Below are 20,280 nucleotides of genomic sequence, written 5' to 3'. Positions count from 1 at the left end.
ATCAGAACCAATCAAACACTCACACCCAGTCAACAGATCTGGGTTTAATCCATCACCGTTCTTTAGCCCACTCTGCCACCCCAGTTCAGACGTAGCCATATGCAAATCAGTCTGACCCTGTGCTTCATGGGAACAATCCAGCCCGAACTGCCAAGCCATGCCTTGCCTGGACCGTAAACAAGCTTCCTAGGACCGGTTTCTGGCATTTCAGCCGTCTTCAGCCAGGCTTGCTTGAACCCAGTGGCAAAGTGAGCAAGGGACTCACGTCTGAGCATACCCTGCCAATTTATGGCGAACAAAGCGGTACAAAAGGGGGTGGTGATGGACGGAGCATCAGAACCAATCAAACACTCACACCCAGTCAACAGATCTGGGTTTAATCCATCACTGTTCTTTAGCCCACTCTGCCACCCCAGTTCAGACGTAGCCATATGCAAATCAGTCTGACCCTGTGCCTCATGGGAACAGTCCAGCCCGAACTGCCAAGGCTTGCCTTCCCTGGACCGGAAACAAGCTTCCTAGGACCGGTTTCTGGCATTTCAGCCGTCTTCAGCCAGGCTTGCTTGAATCCAGTGGCAAAGTGAGCAAGGGACTCACGTCTGAGCATACCCTGCCAACTTATGTCGAACAAAGCGGTACAAAAGGGGGTGGTGATGGACGGAGCATCAGAACCAATCAAACACTCACACCCACTCAACATATCTGGGTTTAATCCATCACCGTTATTTAGCCCACTCTGCCACCCCAGTTCAGACATAGCCATATGCAAATCAGTCTGACCCTGTGCCTCATGGGAACAGTCCAGCACGAACTGCCAAGCCATGCCTTCCCTGGACCGGAAACAAGCTTCCTAGGACCGGTTTCTGGCATTTCAGCCACAATACAAAATAAGGAATGGCTAGATTTTATTAGACAATTCCACCTTATTTGTCTTCAGGAAACGTGGGAAACTGATATTAGTGTCCCACACTTAGAGGGTTATAAAATGTTTTTTGTCCCTGCTTGCAAAACAACCATGGGTCGCGCCAAGGGTGGTTTAATAACCTACGTGTCACTGACTTCCCAAGGGTCCTGGGAGGATCTGGGTTGGAGTTCGGACTATATTCAGGGTATCAGGTTTTGCAAGAAGGGCCTAAAATTCATTTTGATAAATTTTTATAATGCGGGCCAATCTATGCATAGGCTGAGCGAGCGTGACAAAAAATTGGCAGGCATACAAGAGTCAGAGGATACAAGCCCCCAGCTCATATTATTGGGTGACTTTAATTGTCACCAATGCCCACATCTGAAATGGGGCGGGGGAAAATGGGATTCCTGCCCATCTACAAAGGATTGGCATTTAGAGCATACCAGAGAAGGCCGTGAATTAAGCAAGATTCTGGGCACTCATGATTTAACTTACACAATGGATTTAATTTGTGGTGGAATGTATAATACAATTAACCCTTCTTTTAAGGGCAGGGGTAAGGATACAATTATTGATTTTATTTTTGTCTCACATGTGCTTAAATGTAGGATTACAGATTTTAGTATAAACGTTAGTGCCTTTAGTGACCACAACCCTCTGGTATTGTCCTTGAGGGACGTTAACCAATCCACCCAGTTAGGGAATAGGACGACTAGCGGCCTATTTAAAGCGTCAGACCAGGGTAGGAGAATAAGATGGAGCAATGTAGACGGGGAAGCATTTTATAGAATGCTTCTCATTAACTCGGAAAGCCGGATATGGAGGTGTCTAGACCCCACAGTGGAGGGAAGAGAATTGATTAGTGCATTTGAGGGCACGGCACTGGACATTGATAGGCTACTGAGGAGCAAAACGAAGCCCCAATCCAACTTATATCCCAGATGGTTTGACAAAGCTTGCTCTAGGGCACATAGGGATCTGAAGTTGGCACTTAAAATGGTTCCCAAGGATAGGAGTAGGGTTGCGGAATGTAGGGCCCAATATAAATCGGCCATAAAGCAGAGAAAACATTCCCTCCAGCGCGAAGCATGGGAGAACTTGAGGGAGGCAGCCGGGCGCAGGGATATGAACAGTTTCTGGAGGGTGATTAATGATCCCCGTTTCCAGGCATCGAATAATCCGAAGGTGGCTTGCCATATTTTGCCCGAAGCATGGATGTTACACTTTAAAAATTTGTATAATCATGGCTGCTCTGACGACCCACACACCCCAGATGTAGGCATTCTACCTAGTACGTGGACGCGTTTTTTGGTGGGCGAGATTAAGGAAGGAATAAACGCCCTGACAAGAAATAAGACTCCAGGCCCGGATGGGATTCCCCCAGACCTATTTAAATGTCAGGTTGATCTATGGGCCCCTATACTCACCAGAGTTTTTAATACTGCAGTAGAAGTAGGAATGCCCAGGTCATGGTCCACGGCTAGTATTGTATCACTGTTTAAAAAGGGAAACAGGAGTGATCCGCAATGCTATCGCCCGATTTCACTAATAGACGTGACAGCGAAAGTCCTAGGAAAGGTCATTCTCAACCGTCTGACAATCTGGGCCGAGGAAAACGACATCATTACAGCCTCCCAGTATGGTTTTAGGAATGGCCGCTCCACAACGGACCAGTGCCTCAATCTTTACCATCTGGTGGCCAAGTATACCCTGCTAGGCGAGGGAACGGTGTTTTTGGCCTTTATGGACTTAACTTCGGCTTTTGACCAGGTAAACCGAAGGAAATTGTGGGAAATTTTAGGGCTCCTTGGCGTTGACCCAGGTTTGATATATATCCTAAGAATGCTACATTTGAATACAACAGCACAGGTCAGATACAGCGACGAGGGGAACCTAACGGAACATTTTCTGTGTACCAGGGGGGTAAGACAAGGATGCATTCTGGCGCCCTTTCTATTTATGTTATACATTAACGGTTTAGATAAGGCACTTGTAGAGCTGGGGGTAGACTGTCCTCGTATAGGTAAGAGAAGTATACCTGTCCTCCTATACGCGGACAATGCGGTTCTTTTGTCCCGCATTGGAAGGGGACTCCAGTCTCTTATTGACGGTTTTGGCAGTTTTATGGCGGATTTAGATTTATCTCCCAACCTCACTAAATCATATATAATGGAAACAGGGAAAAGACCGACAAAGAATTTCATTTTTAAAATCGGGGCTCACAAACTAGAAAAAGTTAAGGTTTTTAATTATTTAGGGATCACATTTGACAAATGCCTTAACTTTAAAACACTGATCTCTGACAAATGTAGTCAATTAATTAGTGCGATGGGTTCAATCATGACCCGTGCCAAAAGATTAGGTTGTTGGTCACCAAATGAAATTTTGCACTTGTACAGTTCAATATGCTGTGCCAAAACCCTGTATGGGAGCGAGGTATGGGGCTTTAGAAATACGTCTTTGATACAAACTGAAGAAAATAAGTTCCTCAGGAGGGTCTTGCAAGTGCCCCAAAGTACGCCTGCCTATGTTGTCCATGAGGAGCTAGGCCTCACCTATATTAGTGATAGGTTAAGCCTTAAACCCATCACTTGTTGGATAAAAATGTTGACCAATCCCGAGGCTAGTCTAAGCAGACAAATACTTGAGGATTGTATTAATCGAGATAAAGGCCTCCGGATACCCTGGATCAAATATGTAAAGGACACCCTGAAATGGTTGGGATTTGCCAACTATTTTGATGAGCCCGCGACACTCACGCCTCGAGTTAAGGGTGTTATAAAATCTGAATTTCTTCGGCGCTTAGCCTGTGAAAGGGAGGATAGCGAACTTCTGAAAGTCTCAGTGAGAGGCCACCTGTTAACAAAATCATTACCGGGTCTGGAACCCTACCTGGCGTATATATATAACAAAAATGATAGATTTTTAATGACTAGATTGAGATTGAATCTTTTGCATCATATTTTATCTGTTCCTGCAGGGTACACAACAGACGTTGACATAAAGGGTCCTTGCGGCTGCGATCTGAGATCTCCGCAGGATACTCTTTATTTTGTCTTTTTTTGTTCTTTATATGAGTACCCGAGGGTTTTATTTTTAAAATCCATTTTAAGAAATAATAAATTTACCCAGGTTAAGGTGGCACTCTTGTTTTTGAAACTTTCCTCTGACCCCCTTACGTTGTTCTGCACTGTGAACTTTTTAAGATTAGCTGTAAAACTTAGGAAGACTAGAAATGAGGTGTAGCTACCTTGGTTGCAGAGGTTAGGGATGGGTGGGACGCATAAACGTAGCCATGGTTCCTTGTTTTTGGGTAGTTGTTTTTATGCAGTTCTTTTGCATTTTTCTTAACATTTTACCAGCCAAGGACCCATTTACTAATATGTATGGGCTGGCTTTCTGTTATAATGGTGTATTATGTTGTTTACAGAGGCCTGGCCCACGTTATGGTATCCCGTTTTAAATTTGCCAAACTCTTGTACTTTATCACTTTATATCATGCTGCTATGTTCGGGGCCTTTTTTACCTAGTGGCCCTACAATCCCCATGTTCCTGTTATTTTAGCGCTGTTGGTCTGGCCAACTCCCGTTGATGTGAAGTATTTTAAATGTTTTTTAACCATGCATAACGTGTTTTAATCATGAAATGTCTTATTTTGTATGTCATGTTCTTTTGTGGGTATCTTTATATCCGAATAAAGATTAATTGACTTGACTTGACTTGAGTAGTTTTTCTCAGTTGAAGAATTCAAATAGATTGCTGAATCTGCTCATTGGATACACTCACTTACTTTAGGTGTAAACAGACCACTGAGGTTGTGTTTGGCATATTCACTTTGGCCCCTCCTGGGTTTATTCCCTTGACACATATGTTAACCTGAACTAGCATCCATAGATGGGTCTCTAAACTCTGTAAACTTTGCAAACACCATGGTAAAATCAACCCTACTGGCTAACAGGTGTTGGGAAACAGAACTTTGCACAGACATTGAAGACAAGGTGTGGGTGTATTGTTGTTATCAGGTCAAAGCAATTTTCCCAAATCAAAGACATAATCTACTTCACTTTAAATTATTAAACAAGGGGTATTACACTCCTTCTCCCTTCATAGATTTGATGCCACTAACTGTGCAGAATGCTGTTGCTGTGCTAGGATTGGAGCGGGCTTCCTGAGTTTGTCCTGGTTGTGCCCTAATGTAGCTTATTTTGGCATAGAGTAATTGATATAATTGTGGACCTAGTTGGATGCCGGTTAATATTGAACCCTGGGATTCCCCCACTTCCAGTCGTAAAACCTACTGAAATGCTATTGGTTCTACTGAAGCAACATAGCCCGATAGGGCACTCACAGAGTTCAGTTCCAACTGCCATCACTCAAAATACACAAAAATGTCATTCAGTGCAAGAGCTTGAATTGTGAACAGCTCGTTGCCTTAAAATATATGTCAGAAGAAAGGAAAACTGCAGACTCGAAAAATACCAAATTTCAAAGGAAATACTATTTCTAGGAAATTCCCACTTATTAATCAAACAGTTGATGGAACTCACTCTAGCAAATCTGTGCTCCTCTTCTAATAACAGCTTCTTCAGAGTATTTCATCTATACTGTACAGACTTCAATACCTCAGCAGTGTCTCAACTTTCCTTCTTCCTACTTAACAATCAGATCAAGCAAATGTGATCTTTCCCTTCTTATGGGGAGGGCACTCTAATCTGTCTCCTTATCGCCAATGAAGACATTCTGAAAACTGTATCATATTCTTGCTCTTTTCTCAGTCCTCTCCAGAATGGTGACCAGGGATCAACTGAAAAGACTCAATGGGTCACACATTGCAAATATACTGAGGTGCTCACTCTTGTAACATGCCTCTTCACAGACTTTCAAAATATTCAAAAGAGTTTAAGTTGAACTCGCTCTTGTAGACCTGATCACAACGAATCAAACTAGGAAACTCATTCTCAGGTACCACACCAATGAGTTGAGGAGTCCCACAAGGGTTGACCATTTCCCTCACACTCTACAACCTACATATGGAGCCACAAACGGAAATCTTCAAACAATCGAAGGTCGCATACCACATATTCGCAGACGACACAAAACTAATCTTAAAGATATCCTTCCTGTAGGATATCATCCAACTAAATAACACACTGGCCAATACTCAGTCTTTGCTAGCTCAAAACAACCTCAAGCTGAACTCACTGAAAACAGAATTCCTACTTTTCTCTCCTCAAAACAGCTCCACACACATTCAAGACTGGCACAATCACATTGAAGCCCTCAACTGCAAACCTACCATTATAGATTCCACTAAATTCCTTGGAATAATATTGGACAAGAATATGAACATACTAATACATGTTAATGCAACCATGTGCAGTGCGTCATTCCAACTCAAGCTACTAAAGAAAGTGAAACTACTCCTGCCACCCTCAGATTCAAACAAGCGGTACACTCATTAGTGGTCTCAGGACTAGAACCTGGCTCGGCAATCCTTTCAGGTCTTCCCAAATCGAGAATGGCTCCACTCAAAGTGACCCTCAATGCAGCAGCTAGACTGGTAACGGGCACTAGATGCTTTGATGCTTTGACCACATTACCCCATGACGTAGGTCTCTCAACTGGCTCTCAACTGGCTCCCTTTCGAGGCCAGAACTCAACTGAAAATTGCTTGCCTAACGCATAAGGCAACATAACAAACCAAGGTACCTGGCAGAAAAGATTTGGATCTGAGGAGGCAACAGCTCACTCAGAAGTGAAAACTCTCTCAGGCTAGAAACCTCCCAGATTCAGACAATAAACAACCTGCACACCCTCCCTTTCCAGTTCGGCTCCAAGGATCTGGAACTCTTTACCACCCAAAGTTCGGTCTAACCCATCAACTCACGTCTTCCAAAAAGAGGTGAAAAAGATCCTAATGAACAGATTCCTCTCCTAAAAGTCATGATGAGCCTGTCCACTGGGCGCTTTGGCCAATACAAGGACTGTTATACCAATACAGGGCTGAAGCACAACAATCCCAGTAGAACCCACACAAACATTGTCCCCATGGTTCCTGGAACGGAACCGAAGCAAAGCACAATCATGAAAAACTACCCTGGATAACCTAATCCAAAGTATGTATCAGTTCTTCGTTTATGTTTACCTATCATATGTACAGTGCTCTGATACCCTTGGGTCATGTTCACGCTTTATAAAACACAAAAAATAAAATAAATAAATGGGTCACAGCAACAAAATTATGGCTGACATCCTCATTGATCTTGCAACATTCAAACTACAGTGATAAAAAGTAAATTAAAATACACACAAACAGTAGTTTAAATATCTGAACCAGAAGATGAAATATCTAATGTCCACTGAACACGTCCTGTGACAAAATCCTTCCCACCTAAACAGTACAAAAACGTATGTTTAATAATGGAACAACATTCTTCAGACTTGAAATAGGCTGTACTGAAAAAAACCCTGAAAGTTACTTCACTGAAAAAGAATATAGGTCCTCCTATTCCATCTATCCGAATTATCACTCACCTCATATTAGCAGGCATTTGGTTATCCTGTAATCCATTAATCTCAATGTATTAACACCACTGCAAAGCTAAACTTTGCTCTGACTTCCTGAATCTGATCCCCACTAACCTTGTGAAAGCTATCAGCATTTCCCTTGCCCTCTCTCTGCCAAACATACTAACTCCTGCCTCAACTTAGGGTTAGTCCTTGACTAAAAACACCCATCCAATTTCTGTCCTACAATTCCAGGTCAAATACTTAGACTTGTGCATGGAAAAAGCACTGAAGAATTTAAATACTTAGAATTACTTTCTTGACGATTTTCAATCAGGCTTAGGTATGGATGCAGCACAGAGACCTTTGTTCTTCAAACAGTGACTGATGCACTACAACTCCTTGATAAGGGAGACTCTTATTTTCTCATTCTCCTTGACCTGAGACCTGCATTTGACACGGTCAATCACTTCTCTCTCCTTAAAACCCTGAAAGAAAGAAAGAGGTTTAGCTGAACAGATCTTAATTGGTTTTCCTATCACTTAAACAACTGTGCCCAACAAATAAAGTTGTACATCTCACTCTCTCTTTCGCTCTCTCTCTCTCTCTCTCTCTCTCTCTCTCTCTCTCTCTCTCTTTCTCTCTATCTCTCTCTCTCTCTCCCTCTCTCTATCTCTCTCTCTTCTCTACCCCTTTTCTCATCTCTCTGCCAAAGGGTCTCCCACAAGACTCTGGTCTATCCTCTTTATCCATTTAGCCTTTAAATAAAACTACAGGGCACATTCCTAAAACCAATGCCTTACGGAACGGGATCAACACACAAACCTGGTTTTTAAAACCATCTTTCCCTCACAGACTGTGCTAAATCTCTGGGATTTACGCTGGTTTTCCTAGCCACAGGTGCACAGTATCAAGTTAGACTCTTCATAAGGATTAAACACAGGCCCTAATGCTATCTAAGACTGATTATGGAAATGTGAGTTAGCCCCAAACTTCACCAGTCACCTTTGAAGACTACCTTCCATGCGGCTGGAACCAGAAGGTCTCACCATGTCAGGCTGGTTCTGAGAACCCTCAAGTGGCTTCTCATTAAAGTCAAGAACATATTTAAGATTCTGCATATAGGTATTAAATATTTACATTCTGGAACCCATAATAACTGGCCTACAAACTTTCCCTGTCAGGTAGACTCAGCTCCATTTGGAGCTCTACTCAACTCCTTGTTGATACCATGTTGTAATGTTATGCACTTTTCTTTTCCCTGCTTGCCTGTAGTCATGGTGATATCTGGGTGTTCCAGAACTTGACCATGACTCTCGCTGGACAGAGATCATACTGAGGCAGCTGGGTGGATGAGCTGTTGTATATGATGTACCTAATAAACCTCAAGAAGAAACCTTGCCTTCTTCTCTGATTCATTGGAAGACTTCACCTCTTTAACATACCATATACCTAAAAAAAAGTTATACTCAAACAGGCTTTATCAGGGAGTGCACCAGAGTTATGGAACTCCATCCCATCCGCAATCAGAACCAATCGCTCCTATGGGGCATTAAATATGGAGCTGAAACACTATTTCAAGAGCATGGCCACTGATGGCTTCCTAATTTATTCTGATGTTATACTTGTTAATGCCCTTAACAATCCACCTAACCCTACAGCAAAGCCCATTGACATTGTACATCTTCGAGTCCTTTACTGTTAAAAATGGGATTCCTGGTTGACTGACGTATACGCCCAGGCCGGCAGGAACCACCACTCTAGTCAGGGTGCGCTAGATACACACTAAACAATAACCTGTGCTCTCCCTCCTGTAGCTTGGCACAGAGCAGTCAGGCTTCTCTAAAGAGACAATGTGTAAAGTATCTGTGTAACACACACAGCAACACAATGAATACACCACAAAAGACTCCACACAGGCTTATAAAAATGGATTATTATATTATAAACAAAACACAACACAAAAATGGCAAAGATCCAAAGTATAGAAGTTGAGGTATTGAATGTTAAAGGAATAAATGCAGTAAAGCGTTTAGAAGTGAGTAGCACTAAAAAGGTTACTTTAGGTTGTGCTGGACCAGTGCAAAGTCAAAGTTTGGGCCAACCACGATGGAGCGCCGGCCGGCTACAGGGCCCAGCTGGCCCTGGTGAACAAAGCACCTTTTCTGGTCGCAAACAACAAGATGCGTTGATGTTAAATCCCACAGGCGAAGGATGCATCAATCTTCTCCATGCAGTGAAGGCAATGTGTCAGTTCCGAAGACGGGTGCCAGAGTCAAGAGGAGTCGAGCGATGTGCCAGTCTCTGCCACGCAGCCGAGGGGAGGCATCAATCCCATCAAGCGGCGGTGATACGCTGTCCGAAGCATCGATCTCTGGCGGTAAACCGCTGATTTCAAGATGAGGCTCCTATTTTACTCCAGCAACCGGGTTGATGTGTCAGTTCTGCTACACGCAGACAGGAGATGCATTGGAATCCGTGTTGCAAGTATCTGGACCACTTCCAGGGAGCAAGGCACATAAGCAGGGGTAAAGACTTTGATATACTTGAGTCTCAAGCGACAGGAGGCAAGCCAACAAGCTCTTGGAGATCACTTAGAAGAAGGCAGAGTCCAGCTCTCCTTCAGCATAGTCAGAGAGCAGCAGGCAGCAGGGTAACAAACAGAAACGCAGGCCTTCCAGATCAGCAGTCCAGTTGAGCCCTTTAAGCAGAACAGCAGTTATTCTGGCAGAGCTTAGTTACAAGTCAAGTAGTGTCTGGTTTAAGGGGCTCAGAGACCCAGTACTTATGCCCAAAAGTGCCTTTATTGTGGGGTTGACTTCAAAGCAGCTCTCTGAAGTGCACAAGTATCCCTTTCAATCCAGTCCTGTCTGAGAGGCTATCTATGGGGGGTAATCAGTCCTTTGTGTGGGAATAGGACACAGCTTTTCAAGTGAGGTGTTAGCCCCTCCCTTCCATCCTGCCCAGGCAAGGCCATCAGACTGCAGATGTATTTAGATTGGCACACATCCTTCCTGTTTTATGGATGTTGATAGCGAATGCACAAAGTGTTGCTGTCACCCACCCTAGACGTGTATTGGAGCAGGCTGTCAGGCACACAGAGCAGTAAGTGAAGAGAAATGTCCACTTTCTAAAAGTGGTATTTCTAAAACAGTAATGTTCAATCCAACTTCACCAGTAAGGAGGGTTTATCATTACCATTCCAAAGATATGAAACATGAAAAAACGAATCCTTTCTGATCAGGTATTACCACCTAAAAGTGTATAAGGGAATTCCCAATGTTAACCTATGAGAGGGAGAATCATCACAGTAGTGAAAAATGAATTTGGGTGTTTGCAACTACTAGGACATGTAAAGATTAAACACACATATCCTACCTTTTACTTACATGGCATACTGCCCTTAGGGTTACTTAGGGCCTACCTTAGGGGTGACTTTTATGTAATAAAAGGGGAGTTTAAGGCTTCACGCCTTGTTGAAGTGGCAGTAAACTGCACACAAAGGCACTGCAGTGACAGGCCTGAGATAGGTTTGAAAGGCTACTTCTGTGGGTGGCACAATTAGTGCTGCAGCCCACTAGTAGCATTTGAGGTACAGGCCCTGGGTACATGGTATACCACTTTACAAGGGACTTACCAGTATATCAAATATGCCAATCAGGTATGCACCAATGTCATCATGTTTAGGGGAGAAGCACACGGACTTTAGCACTGATTAGCAGTGGTAAAGTGCTCAGAGTCCTAAGGCCAACAAAAAGAATCAGCAAAAACAGGAGGTAAAAGGCAAAAAGTCTGGGTGAAGATCACCCTAAAGAAGCCAGGTCTAACAGTCACCAATACGGTGCATATTTATACTAGCTTGCTACTCTTATAGCATTCCCCAATCAGACTTGTTTCCAAAGCATTTTCACTATGTTCTACTAGTTGTACATATACTTTTGCACTTGATATCACTATCACTGTGGTTTGGCGCACTGATGGGGACTGGGGACCTATGCATGTTCTCCACCCAGGTTGTGCATTACAGCAGGTGGAGAACATGCAAAGTGTGCATGACTGTTCGGCCAGCCCAAGACGGCCGGCCAAACCATCCTGCACACTTAGAGAGTGCCTACCACTCCTCCCCTGCTCTGTGGGCAGCCCAGCCCCGCCACGCACCTAGAAAGCTGCTAGGAAAAAATATATTTAATAATAACATGGCGTTATTGTCATGTTATTTTTCTTGTGGGGCGACGCTCCTCCGCCTTAGCGGAGGAGCCGCCCTGCTGCCTTGTCAGCCTGGTGTAGTAAAAAAAGAATAACAAATATATATGCATACTTACATAGAGGGTCGGCTCACTTCTTTTATTGTTCTGTTCAACTGTCCTTCACATTTTGTTTCCACCCAACACAGTATTCAGCATGGACGAATTGAACAGCCCACTGCAGCCATTGGCTCTCTTGCACTGTGAGTGATGGCATTTTTCCTGACCACGTGTAAAGCTGCGTACAAATAAGCATACTCAAGTTCCTGGGCAGATGAGTCAACACTCTAACTTGGCAGTGCTATTTTCTTCCAAGTTTCTATCCTTTTTACGTTTTTGTCATTTTTGGGTGCTTAAACCTTGTCTTCAGCTTACAGTAATTCAAAGCCATTAATACCTTTTGTTTGAACCAATAAGAACCATATCCTCCTGCGATACATACTAAAATTCCTGTTGTTGGCAGCATGCCTTCTTTTTTCTTCTTATTTACATTTTATGGCATGTGCTAGCAATGTAAATTTTATTAAATGGAACAATCACACCAGCTTGCCAAAGCCAGACTTTGGTACTATGATAAGTCCAAGACAAAGCACAGATGGTAGATAACAAACGATGTAGAAGGAAAATATTACGTTAATGAAGTTTATTTGTAAATAAATAAGACCCCAAAGGTCTGCTGCCATACGTGAAAAATACTAGTACCAACCCAGACAACAGTTGTAATTGGAATTTTGAACACAACAGCAGAGATCTGCAAAGTAAAACTGAAAGCTCGTAAGCCATAATATATGATCAAACAAGCAAAAAATAAAGTATGCACGAAAAAAACAGCAAGAAACACAATAATTTGAAGATTATATCATAGATCGACTGACTTTGAAAATACATTGGTGCTAACAGGGCTCCATCCCAAGAGTTTGGGATAGAGCATGTCATTCAGCCTGTCCTGGGATAAAAATTAAACCTATGTGATGTCCTTTCCTAGTGTTGGGCCCGCTGATGTCGAAGGTTTCGTTTCTTTAATAGTATCATATAGGTTATCAAAAGTAAAAAATATTTTTGAAAACAGGTCTTTAACTCCTAGAATGGAAAGCAACAATCTGATAAAGACAGAGATGAGGTCTAAGAAATAACTTAGTCTCAGATTTGGTTTAGGTTCTCTGTAACACAAAATAATTTGCTCAAGTTTTCAAACCAAAATGGACTTTTCAATTTATACATCTACTATAGTAATGGAACATGCCAATATGTGTTTCACAATTTATTCAATTAATGCATTGCTACTTTACAAGTTGTAAAGGCCATTTTGGTTTGAAAACAGTCCTTGAACCTATTTAGCCTTCTAGTAACTAATAAATTATGGAGAATTTAAACTAAATCTGAGACTGAGTCACTTTTTAGAAATAAGCTCTTTCTTAATAAAGTTTAAATTGTGTATTGCTAGGGAGAGCAAGCGTTTAATTTGTAGAAGAATGTGTTTTGCTCAGAAGCCCGTGATATGCACTATCAAAAGTTGGAGTACTGAATACCAAGGCTGAGTAGTCTTGATACCACCTCATGCCATCTTTAGTCCACACTCCCTGTCTATTTATCTCGCTCTTGCAGGTTCTGTTTCACCCTTTCTCTCTTTGTCATTGTTGTTCGGACTTTCTCTTCTTACTGCTTTCCCCCTTCCGTGTTTTTTCTCTCTATTGTTTTTATCAAATTTTTGAGGAAAAATAAGTGCCAATCCCCCAAAATGTGTGCCTGTGAGCCCCACCTGCAACCACGGGTTAAAATTAAGCATTCGAAGAGGCACTAAAACAATTTAAGTACTATCTGCTGGTCCACTTGCAGCCATTCTTCTCAATCACCGAACAAAGCAAAAACCTGGATTAAATGAGCTAATCACGCATGCTCTGCACTTTATCTCTATAATCACGCCTACCTACAAACTAACCTCTTGATGCTACTTTCCAAGGACACTTAAAACATTGCCCACTCTTTCTGAGCATCTGTTTTACCTGCATTTACTAGAGTCCAGTTTTTGTGATACTCTACAAAAATAATTAGAGATTTTTCCATTTTTGTATACGTGTTTAAATTGTTAACGGATTGTTTAAGAATTATCACCAATACTGGTTGTGCTCAATTCTGTATTTCTTTACAAAGGTTCTTTAGGCAGCTCGCAAGTGACCCTCGTTTAGATGCCTTGGTCTTTTTAATAATCTTAAAACTACAACTTTTTTTTTACAGGAACCCATAAATAAATAGCAAAACACGTTAGCTGTGGTGTGGCAGTATGGTAAGTGTCAGAGATTATGAAATGGTGATGATGTATTCACATGGGGTTAGCACCTGGTCAAGCACTTGTGCTGCGATGCAGGGAAGTGTGGTAACGGAGCCACCCGGCCCGTTCCAGCACGCTGGTCACGCACCCACGCACCCGGAGGGCGGGCACGCCCGAAGGTATAAATAAACGGGCGCGAGACCGCTCGTGGTCTTCGGCCCACCACAGTGACCCTGGCTGTTGTGTCCTTATTCTGTCCCCTGGTTCCCACATGCCCTTAGGCCTCCCCTGTGCTCCCCCAAACACTACATTGGCGACGAGGGCGGAGCCTACCCGCGCCTCGCCCCTCCGGCGCACTGCTGTCTTGCCTGGTGGTGTCCGGCGCTCTCCGCGGAGGCGGAATGAAGCGGACCTCGCCGAGCGCGTCCTCGCGCTGTGTGTCCTGAGCCGGGCGCTCTGCAGGTGAGCTCTGATCGGAGGGGGGAGTCGGCCCTCGTGAGCTTCGCATGCGGCTGGATGTGAAGAGCTGGCATTAGCTCTGCCGGTAAAGGCCCCGAGGGAGGTTGAAGCAAGGGGCGTCCTCAGCGGTGCCTGCAGGGGTAGAGTGTACCAATAAAGCCTAGAGAAAAAAAAAAGACCAAAGTAAAGAAGAACAGGTCTCGCCCACGCGCAGCACCAGCCAGGCAGTTTGTCTACGTCACGAAGCACAGCGGTTGGTCTCGCCTGCGCGCAGCGACAGGCAGGTGGCCTGCACGTGGTCTCGCCTGGACAACAGCCCTGCAGCCACGGCCTGGGAAGTGAGCAGTGAGGAGCGACGAGTATGACCACCCCTGCCTCCAGCGGAAGTGGCGCTGCGCAACAGCCACAGCCAGCGGCCGCCGCGCAGCCCGCGGCCGCCGCGCCTGGGCACAGCGCGGTGGCTCCGTTGCCGCCGTTCAGCGAACTGTCGGACCCCTCCACGGCGGCGGTGCGGTGGCGCTCATGGATCGGACGGCTGGAGCATTACTTTGTCGGGGTGCGGGAGACGGACAACACGGTCAAGAGGTCTCTCCTCATGTGCTACGGTGGTGAAGAACTGTACGACCTCTTCGAGACTCTACCGGATAGGGGGAACGACAACGACTATGCGGGCGCCATAAGGGCCCTGAACCGCCATTTTGATCCCCAAACCAATCCCGACTTTGAGTGGTTTAAGCTCCGCCAGGCGCGACAAGAAGAAACAGAAAGCATCGACGTCTTCTATGCCCGCCTCCGAAAACTCTCGCTGTCCTGCGAGCTGCTGGACCAGAGGGCAGAGATTCGGGCTCAGCTCATACAAGGGTGCAGGTCGGTCCCGTTGCGGCGTCTTATCCTACGGGAGCCAGGCATCTCCCTAGATAACATCCTGGTCCTGGGCCGGTCTCACGAGCTGTCCAACGCTCGGGCGGATGAGATGGAGGCGGCCCTCAATCGGCCAGCGACGGCCCCGAAAACGCCGGCAGTCAAGGAAGAGAGAGTGGACGCGCTGCAGAAGCGGCCGAACCAGCAGCGAGGAGCCGCGAGGGCTCCACAGGGCAGCGCATGTGGCAACTGCGGCCTAGGTCACCCACCTGGCGGCCGGTGCGTCGCAATGGGACAAACATGTCTGAAGTGCGGACGGGCGAACCATTTTGCGAAGGTCTGCAGAGGTGGCCGAAGGGGGCGCGGAGGTGCTTCCGGCCCGCGTGGGGCTGCGGCGCGCGTGCACCAACTGACAGTGGAGGAATCCGCCGCCCTGCGCGAAAACTCCAAGCCAGAGTTCAATGAAGAGGGGGAAGAAGAGGAAGTATTCTTCGTTTCGTTCGTGGGCCGGGAAGGCACGAGGAAAAGACCGCCGCCCATGTGCGACATCATGGTGGCCGGGTCCCCGGTGAGCGCTCTCATCGACACGGGGGCGTCGGTGAACGTCATGGACAGCTGCCAGTATGAGAGGCTGTCGCCACGACCACCCCTGAGGCCCTCCAAAGCCCAAATCTTCACATATGACAGTGACCGGCCACTGTCCCTGCGAGGGGTGATTGACGTTGAAGTCGTCAGCGATGGCAGGAAGCTGGCCACGACGTTCCACGTGGCGGAAGGCAAGAGGGGCACCCTGCTGAGCTGCCACACCGCCGAAGATCTGGCGCTGGTATTCTTCGCGAATCAGGTGCACGACCTGCATGCAAGGGAGATATTGAAGGACTTTCCGATGCTGTTTCAAGGTCTAGGGTGCCTACGCGGGAAACAGTTCAAACTGCACGTGGACCCGACGGTCCGGCCCATGGCGCTGCGTCACCGGAGAATACCATTCCTCCTGCGACCACGGGTAGAGGAGGAGTTGAAGAAATTGGAAGACTTGGGGGTGATCGAGAAGGTATCGGGTCCGACCCCGTGGGTGTCCCCCCTAGTCGTGGCGCCCAAACCCAAGCAGCCCGGCGCCATCCGTTTGTGTGTGGATATGCGCCTCCCAAACAAGGCAGTCAAGCGTGAAAGACACCTCACGCCCACCATGGACGATATTGTGGCCGACCTCAACGGCGCGCAGTTGTTCACGAAACTGGATCTCAACGCGGGGTACCACCAGCTCGAACTCCACCCCGATAGCCGCAACATAACCACCTTCTCCACCCACGTTGGCCTGCGGAGATACAAGCGTTTGAGTTTCGGAATTTCGTCAGCGGCCGAAGTGTTCCAAAATGCCATATGGGAGACTCTCTCGGGTCTCCAGGGAGTCATCAATTTGAGTGACGACATTCTGGTGTTCTCACAAACTCTGGAAGAGCACCATCGGCATCTGCGAGACACGCTGCAGCGGCTAGCGGATAGCGGCCTCACCCTGTACGAGGCCAAGTGCTCCTTCTACCAGGAGTTGGTCGAGTTCTTCGGCTACATCTTCTCGAGGGAAGGCCTGAGAGTGGATCCGGATCCGAAGAAAGCGGAGGTGATCCGCGCTGCCCCGAGGCCCACATCCGCCACCGAGGTCAGGAGCTTTCTAGGGATGGCAACCTACTGTGGGAGGTTTATTCCCAATCTGGCGTCCCTGTCGGAACCGCTCCGGCTTCTCACGAAGAGTGGTCAGCCCTGGACCTGGGCGGCTAAGGAAGATCTGGCGTTCCAAGCGGTCAAGGACGCGCTGATCGACGACAAGGTCATGGCATACTTCAGACCACACCGGCGGACAGAGGTGGTGGTGGACGCGAGCCCCGTGGGGCTGGGCGCGGTCCTGATGCAGGAAACGGAGGCGAAAGAATGGGTCCCGACCGCGTATGCCAGCAGGGCTTTGACGGCCACGGAGATGAGGTACGCGCAGATTGAGCGGGAGGCGCTGGCCATCAAGTGGGCCTGTCAACATTTTCATCTCTACCTATATGGTCACGACTTCCGGGTGGTCACCGACCACAAGCCCCTTGTCCCGCTTTTCGCCGGCACGGCGAGGCTAGGGCCCCCGAGGATCGAGAGATGGGCGGTCCAATTACAGGCGTACCGATTTGAGGTCGTGTTCCGACCCGGGGCCAGCAACCCAGCGGACTTCCTGTCCCGACACCCGGAGCCGGCGCACCCTGATCCGTCGGATGAGCGGGGAACGGAGGAGTTCGTCCGTCTGGTGTCGCAAGCGGCATGCCCGGTGGCACTCACGTTGGAAGACATCGGTAAAGCCACGGAGCTGGACGATTGCCTCGTGAAAGTGAAGCGCACGCTGGCAACCCACCACTGGCGGAACTTCCTGGATGGGGTGCAAGCCCTCACTGAAGAGGAGAGAGTTTATCGGCAGCAAATGTGGAACGCGCGGAGTGAACTCAGCGAGGGGCCGCATGGCGTGGTCTTGCGAGGAGCAACACTCGTCATTCCGAGGAGTCTCCAAGGAGAGGTGGTTAGGTTGGCGCATCAAGGGCATCAGGGCGTCTCTAAGACCAAGGCAAGGCTGCGGAGCAAGGTGTGGTTCCCTCGGATGGATGTTTTGGTTGAGGAAGCCATCCGCAACTGTCACTCGTGTAACATCACCGGGGGGGAGCCGGCACCACATCCAGTGATTACGGAGGACCCATGTCTGGAACCCTGGTCCAAGTTGAGTGTAGACTTTGGTTCTTTCCCGGATGGGCGACACACCTTAGTGGTGGTGGATTCACACTCCAAGTTCCCGGTGGTGGAAGTGGTTTCCTCCACGGCATTCAACCAGGTGCGAGCGGCGCTGGACCGCATATTTGCCATGATGGGCCTACCTGAAGAAGTCCGGTCGGACAACGGGCCACCATTCCAGGGGCGAGAGTTCCAGGACTACTTAGCGGCTCGAGGGGTCAGGCACAGGAAGATCACCCCGCAGTGGCCCCAGGCGAATGGCGAGGTGGAACGATTTATGCGCACGATGAACCGGGCGCTGAGAATCGGAGTCGAGCAAGGAGAAGACGCGGATCAATGCCTCTCGCAGTTCCTAAGTGCCTACCGCCGGACACCCCACTGTACGACTCGGTGTGCGCCAGCGCACCTTCTGTTCAAGAAGGCCCCCAGAGACAATATCCCGGCGAGTCATGTGTGGCAGCCTCGGCCGCTAGACCAAGAGGCGGCGCAAGGGAGAAGGCGGACCTCCAACGAGAAGGCCAGTCTGAAGAGGAGAGCCCGGGCGAGGAGTCTCCAGGCGGGAGACGGGGTCATCCTGAAAGACCGGTACCCGAATTGGAAGTATCGCACCCCGTTTGAACCGGAAGTGTGGGAAGTGACCGGGGTGCAGGGCACCATGGTGTCCGCCAGGAGAGGAACGCGGACGGTGACTCGAAATGCATCTTGGTTCAAACGAATAACATCCGTCTCCCCTGAGGCTGACCCGCAGGAGGAAGAGCTCGAGGCCCCAGAAGGGTGCGGCTCACCAGGAGGGCAGGCGAGCACATCGAGGAGCGCACCCCCACCGCCCGGGGCGGGCGATCGAGAGGACGGGCCCTCCGCAGAGGCCGAGGCGCCCAGTGGCAGAGGGGCAGGAGGAACAGGCCGAGGAGATGTCCCACGGAGCCAGCCGTATGGCCTTCGGCCAAACCCAGCCCCAAGTAAGAGACTCAGAGACTTTGCGTGGTGTGCGCAAGAGCAGAACTGTTCCGTGATAAATGATCTCTGTATCTAAAAGATTGGAGGGATGTGGTAACGGAGCCACCCGGCCCGTTCCAGCACGCTGGTCACGCACCCACGCACCCGGAGGGCGGGCACGCCCGAAGGTATAAATAAACGGGCGCGAGACCGCTCGTGGTCTTCGGCCCACCACAGTGACCCTGGCTGTTGTGTCCTTATTCTGTCCCCTGGTTCCCACATGCCCTTAGGCCTCCCCTGTGCTCCCCCAAACACTACAGGAAGCAGTCGTGAATGCATATGTGGAATAAAGATCCGGTTTCAAGCAACTTGGATTGTAGTCGCGTTTCTGCGAGGAGCCCTTACTACATTGACACTCACCAATATGGGAACAACAATTATTTGCCTCAAAAATCGATCCCCATAGGATTTTAACCTCATAAAATAAATTAATCTCCCTACAATAATGGTTTACATGTATTCATGTTTATATAATGACCAAGTTTCACAAGTCGTAGTTCACCCTCCCTTTTAAACATGTTTTTTGTTCGCGAGGTTGTCAATATACACAAACTTGGGAAGCGACATATTGTGATTGGCACGAAGCGCGCGATCGGAACGCGGAACCTCGGTGACGCAGCCGACCGACCGTGTCTAAATGATGACGCGGCTGCTCGGCCGCGCGCGCTGCAGAGCAGCTGATGCTGGGGGATGTGACAGCTTCCGGTTTCGTTTTGCTGGAGCCAAGGCAGCGGCAGGGTACCAGGGAGGCAGCAACCTATTATACACCGGGACCTCGGTGGGGCCAAGCTGCAGGGAGTCGAGGGCTGCGCTGCCTTTGCTTGGTGAGACGGCGTCATGTCCTGCTCCCTGTTGGAGTTTTGTCACTTTCAGGACATTCGCCAGGTGCGAGACTTCTTATGTCCCCATCTACGAGAGCCGGAGAGCAGCCAGCGAGAAAGCGGTGAGTGGCGGACTTTCGGGCTACTACGAGAGCAGAGACCCGGGCAGCAACATAAATATATTGGCTGTATCAACATTGACCTTGCAATTGCACTGGGCATGGGTAGCAGCAGGCGAGGGTGATGACTGACTACAGCCATAACCCTTAGTGCTGCACTGGTATCCATCAACCTAGAATACTAGCACCATTATTAGTGACCTCTGTCACTGATTCAAATACTACTCATAACCACCCATAGACCATAACAATGCGCACAGCCTGAACTAATGGAGTGCTTTGTGGCCACAAAAACCTCCTGGCTTAAGCTAAGCATGTGTTTGCTTCAATTTGCACATTAATG

The 20,280-nt window shown here is 47.8% G+C and overlaps 1 protein-coding gene across 2 annotated transcripts in view; it reads left to right on the top strand.

Annotated features, from left to right (window-relative positions):
• The first annotated feature begins 19,667 nt into the window (after positions 1–19,667).
• RAB3GAP2 (RAB3 GTPase activating non-catalytic protein subunit 2) overlaps positions 19,668–20,280 on the top strand; it is a 687,447-nt gene continuing 686,834 nt past the window's right edge. For both annotated transcript variants that reach the window (XM_085612952.1, XM_085612951.1), the window contains exon 1: positions 19,668–19,940. In XM_085612952.1, coding sequence (XP_085469078.1) covers positions 19,835–19,940 — 106 coding nt within the window. In that variant the 5' untranslated portion in view covers positions 19,668–19,834. The remainder of the gene's footprint in view (positions 19,941–20,280) is intronic.

This window comes from Triturus cristatus, chromosome 6 (assembly GCF_964204655.1).
Source record: "Triturus cristatus chromosome 6, aTriCri1.1, whole genome shotgun sequence".
NCBI lineage: Eukaryota > Metazoa > Chordata > Amphibia > Caudata > Salamandridae > Triturus > Triturus cristatus.
Note: the sequence above shows the minus strand (reverse complement) of the source record. Positions and strands in the feature narration are given on the sequence as shown.